This window comes from Medicago sativa, chromosome 5, assembly GCF_051527215.1.
Source record: "Medicago sativa cultivar Bolivia chromosome 5, Bolivia_mono, whole genome shotgun sequence".
NCBI lineage: Eukaryota > Viridiplantae > Streptophyta > Magnoliopsida > Fabales > Fabaceae > Medicago > Medicago sativa.
This window is the reverse complement of record NC_140753.1, coordinates 46738993-46747417: the sequence shown is the minus strand read 5'-3', so window position 1 is coordinate 46747417 and position 8425 is coordinate 46738993. Positions and strand designations below refer to the sequence as shown.

General features: G+C 29.8%; 1 protein-coding gene across 1 annotated transcript; it reads right to left on the bottom strand.

Annotated features, from left to right (window-relative positions):
* Positions 1 to 1030: 1030 nt before the first annotated feature.
* Positions 1031 to 5720, bottom strand: LOC146922473 (flavonol synthase/flavanone 3-hydroxylase-like). Its single transcript, XM_085715383.1, has 3 exons — positions 5154 to 5720; positions 2527 to 2854; positions 1031 to 1520 (listed from the first exon to the last, which is right to left on the bottom strand). Exons 1-3 carry the CDS (start codon positions 5621 to 5623, stop codon positions 1305 to 1307), a joined length of 1014 nt encoding a protein of 337 aa, XP_085571509.1. The 5' UTR covers positions 5624 to 5720; the 3' UTR covers positions 1031 to 1304.
* Positions 5721 to 8425: the final 2705 nt, after the last annotated feature.

Below are 8425 nucleotides of genomic sequence, written 5' to 3'. Positions count from 1 at the left end.
GTATTGCTTTTGAAACTAACCAATAGTTAATAAGGATAATTTGGTAAAATAACCATTCTCTTTCTTTTAATCATTGCATTTCTTAATATGTGTGTAAACACCTAAAACGACACTCATTTTGAAACGGAGGGAGTATTGTCTTTAGATTTTGCATGGTAGACTTAGCATATTGTATTAATTGTTGGGTCATGCTAACTGGTGTCCCCGGCACCGGTTAAGAATGACAAAAAAGATAAGTATGTTGAAACCTTCATTTTCCGTAATTACTTCACACATTAGTAGTTCTCTGCCGTAGAAAAGTGGTTCATTGGTTCGCATTTATTTGACTAGTTTTCACACAATTTGATCTTAACCATAGGTTTTTGTTGGGACGGTGCGTAGCAATTACTGCGTGGTGCGGTAATTGCATGGAATCTGTATCCTCCAATTCATCTATGTGTGTGTTTGGAATGACATTATATTTTTCAAAACTGCGGCAAGAAATCACGTTGCCGTGAAAGCTAAGAAAGCAAGCTTCTCCATTTCCGCTAAAGCTGCTCTTTGAAACGTGGGTTTGACTTTCCCACCGCCAAACCAAACAGGTACTATGAACGCTTCCTCGGCCTCACTGTCCTCCACTTCACCTCTAAATCATTCACGGTCTCTCTCTCTCTCTCTTTCTCATCACCCACTACGACCACCATCCTCTGCCGCATCCTTTAACTCATTCACCTTCTCCGACCGACATCAAAATATTAGTGCGACCATAAGCATCCCCCTCCACACCCCTTAACTCTTTCATTTAGCCTCGTCTCTATTCATCGTCATCCCACTCTCCTTCCTCCTCCCCTTTCTGAAAGCCTTTATCTACAATAAGAGATGCAACTCAGTACTTTTCCTTCCAAAATCAATTTATTTCCACCCCAAATTCAAGCATCATTGTGGCTTACTTTTAATTTGATTATTTAATATTTATCCTTAATGGATTTATAACATTTTTGGGCGCAACATGTAACCAGAGTATTTGTTGTAAGTTAACCAAAACACTTCGTCAAAGAAAGCTGAGCAAAACAATTTTATTAATGATCATATTTTACTTATATCACTGATTCAGATGGAATAACATAAGACAAAATGATTTCTCCTATAAAAAAAAACTAGTGAAAATTTATAATTAAAACATAGCATAATCAGCATCCAACTTTAGCTACATATTTTATTTAGTTCATACATGCCACATGACACGATCATTTGATAAATTTAACCAACACATAGTGTGACATGAAATATCCACTTAATTACTTCTCTGTGGAGCATTTCTTCCTTCACTGAGGGATCTTATTAAGCTTACAATAAAGATAATCCTTATATTTCTTTGTTTTGTACTTTGGAGGAATATTGTCTTGGTTAACAAACTTTGGGTGAGGACCAACTTCTTGTTCTGGCTTGGGCTCTATGAACACTGGCCACGACATTCTTGTCTCATCTTTGTTCACTGTTGTTCTGTGCAATACAGCCTTATATTTTCCATTGCTCAGTATCTATAAAATAAAATATCATGATTTCATCATTCAAAATTTATAATTAGTTTCTCATAATCAATTGGTTAGTATTTGTTAAATAAGTAATTTTGAATTATTAAGTTATTTTTATTATTACTAGCAAACAATTTAAAAGAGATATTTTGATTCATATCTATCCTACATCCCAACAATTATACTCATACCCCTACAAATAATTGAGGCCTCCATAAATTGGAGGCTCGACTCTGTGAAAGCTCCTTGCACATGCCAAGGAACGGCTCTGATAACCAAATATCCCTTCAATTTCTCTTTGACTCATTTTTATTGTTATTAGGATATTTACGTGCAACTTATGCTTATTTGCTAAAGTGCCCTTAGTTGCTGGTTGTTGAACACGTTTATTTTACACACGTGCCTTAAGGAACCAACAACCACTCACATACCCTTCCTTTGTTTTTCAACAAAGCACTCACTTACCAATATATATATAATAATTGCTAGTAACACAAGACAGTAAACACATATACATACTCTCTCATTTGCATTTTTCTTAGTACATAACAATCCTTTTTTCTCCAACAAATACACTGAGTTCCTAGGTTTATGTTTCATGTGGTCATTCAGATTCAAGCTATTTTGTCGCATGTGGTATGATTCATACCAAAAAGGACATGTTAAACATCGGAGGATTTGTGTTTATTAAGCGGATAAATCTTTAAGAACAATAACTTCGTCACGCATGAGATTACATATCGGTTTATTATTTTGCAGGTTTCATATGAATTGTTGCTTGCTAGATGATGTTGATAGAGCTGTATCCGTGGCCAAGTTAATTATACAACAATATCAAAGACATTTCTCTCATATTTATTCTCATTAACATTCAATTGATGCTTATTTTTTTTTTTTTGAAGGGTATGCTTATATTTATATGTTGATTATTATTTAAAGACTATGCCAACCACATTTTTAGGCACAATTTCATTAATTAGTATACAAAGATAAGATGTATATATATACATACCTCCATTTGGTCACCAATGTGAATGACAAGGGCATTAGGGACATACTTAACATCATACCATTGACCACCTCTAGAGGCTTGAAGACCCTGCACTTCATTGGGGACCAAAATAGTAAGAAAAGACATATCTGTGTGTGGAGGCACACCTAGAACAAGATCAGGAACTGGACATGGTGGGTAGTAGTTGATTTTCAACAAGTGAATCAACTCATCTCCACCTGCAGCTTCCTTAAGTTCATGTTCTTCAAGCCCAAGACCAGTTGACAAACTTTTGAATAGTTTGTCTGCCACTTCACGTAGGTACTTGCCATATTCCTCATTCACTTCCCTGCAAAAAAAGTAAACAAGTGAAGAACAAATTTAAATAATTTAATATTCATCATTTTCAAATTATTTTATATAATAATTATAGATCACTCATGTAAGGTTAATTATTTTCACTACATTTAATGATATTGTCTGTAAAATATCACTTAATTACTATACAATTACTTTTTATAAGATTAGTCCCTGTTGTTAGAGCCTATTGGTTTCTATTGATTTGGTTGTGATGACATTTTATATAAAATTTTGAGTTCGAACTCTGGTCACCACATTTTCTTCTCTCCATGTGTGTTTATTTGAATATGTGTAGGACTCTAAGCCAATAACAAAATTAAAAAACAAAAAAATTAAGAAAATTAATTAGTATTATTATAAGCTTAACATTGTGTTTTCCTTTGAGTTTTTGAAATAGTCCTCTAAGTTTATTTCTTTTTATTTTAATTCTTAATAATATGTTCTTTTGAGATGCTGAATGACTCTTATGAGTTGGGATGCCAACATAGTCTTTTATTGTGATGCACACCTAATTGATTTTATAAAATAAAAATGACTAAATGAACTTAAAATTTCTAAATGAAATACTTAAAATAATCTTATTAGTTTCAATTTGAAATAAGTAAGTTACATATATTTAGAAACGCATGTAATTAATAAATGTTAGTTAATACGACAAGTGTGATATAGGTAGATGGTGGTCCAAAATACTTAACAAGAACAAGCAAGACAAAAGAGATGTGGTATTGAGTGTGTACTTCACAAGTATAACTTATAACATTTTTCTTTTTCTAAACAAAAAGGAGAGGTAGGAGTAAAATATTTATCTTCAATACTAAATATGGTCCTTAAAGATTAAGTTTAGCTAAATATTCAAGTTTCAATAAACATTTAATACTTCGGTTAGAGGATTTACTCAATATAGTAGTAGGTTTAACCCTTCCTAGAGTTATTGACTTATTTCTATGGAGGAGCCAAGTACACGTTGTTTGTTTATGTAAATGGGTGGTCATATAATAAACACATGTAAGGAAAGTGGCTAGTAAGTATCATCTTCATTTTCTAAAAAGAAGATAATTTTATTTGAAAGATAAAAACAAAAAGTTTACAAAAATAAAAAACTTTTTGTATATTATCTCTTTACAAAATTGAATCTTTTATATATTTTTTAGAAATGAAGAAAATTCAAACTCATAAAGAGGAACACTAACATTTAGTTGGAGGTAAGATTTTCTTGGTTACAATTGGAGGTAAGATAGGGACTACCAACCAAACCTTCTTTGCACTTCAGAACAAAGTCTCCCTTTTGGAAGGGTTAATTAAATTGCATAAATGTTATTATTTTAATAATGTTACCACTAATATAAACCTTTCAGAAAGAAAAATAAATAAATCTTTCAATGCAACCTAATTCACATGTTGCATATACGACTCTAGAGATCTAGATTGCGACATTTCCTTTTTCTCTACATACAACTTTTTTTAATAAATTTTATTCTTATCGTATAAATAAGGGTGACACTAACACCAATCTCTCATTAAATTTAAATCGTTTGTACAAAATTGTTAGAACAAATAAATAAATAAATAACTTACACTTTTTATTAAATTCTACGATGTTACAAGTACTTTTAATATAGGCAAAAGATTCTCTTAAAGTTTAGACCTAACTTATGTTTACATGTTTAAATTATCATAGGACTTTACTACCTCTCACACTCGGGTATATGTCCCAGCCTCTGGGGATAAATATAGGTGGGTTGCATTATAACAGTTTCATAATACTTGTAATAGTATTTTACTCGATATCTTTTGTAAAAATTGTCAGATCTGTTCAAATTTCATATTAGTTTTTCGAAACTGAATCAATTAAACTCAATTACAAATATATATTTTAATATTTAACTACTAACTAACTATTTTATTAGCTAACTAGTTTACTAATAAGAGTAATTTAATCAAAATAAAACAAATTTTGTTATAACGATGAATATATTTTTTTATGGACAAATGTTAATTGTTAGTAGTTCTTTAGAGGGAGAAGAAATGTATGAGAGCCAGTTATTGACCTCCTAAAAGGTACTCTTTGTATGTCCAACTCAAAATAATAATAACCTACTCTAACAAAAAGAATGTACGAGAATAAATTATTGAACTCTAAAAAGTATTCATACAGCTCAAAATAATGGACTACTCTAACAATAAAATACAAGGAAATTATAAGTAGAGTAATTAAGGATAACAACATTATTCTTTGTAAAAGAAAAAAGTTAACATTATTATTGAAATTAATTAAATTATAAACATACCTGTAAGAAGCGGGGTTTGTAGGCCAAAAACGGTAATTAATGGAAGAAGGTGGCCATATAATATGAAACAAATGATCTACCCAACCTTTCTTCCCATTCACCTCTTTTTGAAGTTTTGTACCATACCCTTCCAATGAATCAGACCCAACAGGTTTAGCAATAACCTCTTTTTCATCTTGTGGTAACTCAAAAAACTCTTTACCAACACTTTGTAACTTTTTTATAACTTCATTTGGAATTTCATGGTTCACAATTTGAAACATTCCCCATTTTGTACTTGCTTCCATTATTTCATTTTGTATTTTTTCTTTATCAGGGTTGCTGAAATCTATTATAGGTACCTCAAGTTTCACACCTTGGACTGTTGTTGTTCCTGGTGATTCAGTTTCTGATCTAAGGAACATGGATGGGATTGTAGATGTAGCATCTTTTGATTGATGAGCTATTGTTTGTACCCTTAGAACCTCCATTGTTACTTTGGTTTTTTTTTCTTTCTTTTGTGGTTGAAGTGTTCAATTGATTTCTTCAGTGTCGGAATTTATAGGAAATTCATCTACTACCTACCAAAGGAGGAGTATTTATGTAACATGTAAGGTAATTTGTATTTATGTAATAAAATGTATTTGTCTTAAAATTAGGTCAGATGGTTGCGACATTGCATAATATATATATGGTCAATGTTCAAATCCTAGACATCATGTTTACTCATCTAAAAAATATGAATTTCTAGTTATTAGATTATTTATTTTTTTAAAGTAAAATGTACTAATTGTTTTTTTTTAGGTCTTTCAAAAAAAATTATTATAATTTTTTTTTAAACAAGCAAAAATGAGATATATACATTAATAACTAAATAAGAGTCCCTCCAACACAAGGTGTACCAGAGAGACTAAAAAAAGTTTATAAAATTACAAACCAAACAAAAGCGGCATTAACCAATGCCCAAACATGCTAACGGGTCTTGGCACCACAAATAATAGCCAAAAGAAAAGTTAGCATATTTTGCCTTCAGCTACCAAAAAGAAATCAATTGTACTTTATCTAACAATTGCATATTTGACCTTTCTTTTAAGGGAAATGTTAACTTGTGCCCTCAAGGCACAAGTTAATGATTCAAAATAGAAATATTTTATTGTAATTAATGCATTTGACTTTAACTTTTTTACTTTTCAATAATTGAATGCACAAAATTTAAGAAAATGTTTCCATTTTTGGGTTGCTTAACATGTGCCCTTAGGGCACAAGTTAACATGACCCTTCTTTTAATTTAAACAACCGATTATTTCTTTACTCGTCCACAAGACCCACATCGATGCAAACCAAAGTAATTGCGTAAGATTTCGGCTAGCACGAGAACCTCTTGTAGAGTGAGAGAACTGAATAAAATGATCCATAATATTATTAGGATCCATCGAATTAAAACCAATCCAAGACCGCACTTGCATCCACAGAAACTCGAATAAATTGCAATGAAGGAACAAATGCCGAGTTGATTCTATGTGATCGCAACCGCTAACACAAAAATGATCCTTTGTTGAAATAATTCTTCGTCGAACCAAGTTATCCTTAGTCGGCAATCAAGTACTAATTGAAAAAAAAAATCAAGTACTAATTGAAAAAAGTTAATTTTCAAAGTGAAAATAAATTAACACAATTTTTCAATATAAAATTTTTATTTTCGTGTACAAACGTGTGTGTGACCGGCACATGTTATCATTTCGCTAATTAAAATAGCAATATTATAAAAAAAAAAAAAAAACTCTCTTGATATGTGCACAAACAAAAAGGAAATATTTACATATAATTTTTCTTTTTTTGGTACAATATTTACATTTAATTTATTCACTATGTATATGAATATGATCTTTCGAAAATTATTCTTCCATTATTAAATGTAAACATAAGGGATGTTGGAGTATAAAATTCATGGAATATAAATTACTAAAATATTTGTCATAAAGAAATGACCAAAATGAATCTTTAAAACATTTCCAAGAAAAGAAAAGTTTTGCTAATAAAACATGTCCAAGGAAAATTTTTGCTAATATGATTATATGAAAGAATCTTTAAAAGGTAAATAATCAAATTAAATAAATACTATGTAAAAGATAAACGACAAAAAACATAAATGACAAAAAATGTGTTTTAACCAATATTTTTCCAAGAACTAACACATCGTTTTATGTAATTTATCACAAACATGGTTTACAACACGCATTCTCCAATTTCCGGCGAAAATTTGGTAAACCATCTTTGAATGATCATTAAGAAAATATAGAAAATAATTGCAATTTCTTATTCAAACAAAACTCAAGTGCAAAAAAAAAAACAATGAACGTGCATGATATTTCTCAAAATATATTTCAGTCTTTACCTCACAACAACGGAAAGTTAGTCTGCAATGAATGCAACACCATATGGGTTGCTTGTTTACAAGTGGAGTAGTATTACTATTCACGTGGAACGTTTCTCTCCACCAAACTAACATCTGTTCGATGGAAAACGTCTTTTATCTGAGTTATATTAATGATTCCTAGGTATAAAATTAAAAGTTGTATTATTTGAACAGTAATTTATGTGACAACTTTTGAACAACTATAAATTTACAAAAGAAATAAATAGATCAATAAAAAATGATGTATTTAGTCTGTTTTATAAATCAAATCATTATAATACCGACTATTTTTTTCAAAAATTGATATTTGTACCTCAGGGAACTAGAAAAATTTAAAACAAAAAAGATATATTATTAGTTTTTAAATAATTGATACTATTATTTTTTATTGAATAATAAAAATAATTCTTTAAGCCGATTTGATATTATTCTTAAAAAAAAAAAAGATTTTAAGCCGATGCAATGGTTTATATTTTGTTTATAATATTTATTGTTAATTTTCAGAAAAATAATTTTTAGAAAAAATTCATTAATCCATTTTCATAATCAAATAAGATCTTATAAAAAGTGACAATTAAATTTCTCATAATGATTTAATTTATATTCAACAAATTAGAGACTACAATGAACAAATTCATTTATTTTCTTTTATATTTTGATGATAAAAATAATACGAATAAATATACCTACCACTTCACTGGTGCATTTGCTTACAACAAGACAATATCCCAGTTGATGTAACATAAACCTTTAGATCTTGGTGGTAGTTGAGATAAACGGTTCTAGTCTTTCCACCAAGTAAAATCCAATGTTTTTTTGGACCGATATGTAAAATATTCTAACGTTGGAAAACATTCTGTAGTAACTATTAATTTTT

Bases quoted from the DNA above. Each gene is read 5' to 3' on its own strand.
- LOC146922473 (XM_085715383.1), bottom strand. From the start codon at position 5,623: ATGGAGGTTCTAAGGGTACAAACAATAGCTCATCAATCAAAAGATGCT. The intron at 2,855-5,153 runs GTATGTTTATAA...CTTTTTTTGCAG, and splicing joins ACAAACCCCGCTTCTTACAG to GGAAGTGAATGAGGAATATG. The intron at 1,521-2,526 runs GTATGTATATAT...TTTATTTTATAG, and splicing joins ACATTGGTGACCAAATGGAG to ATACTGAGCAATGGAAAATA.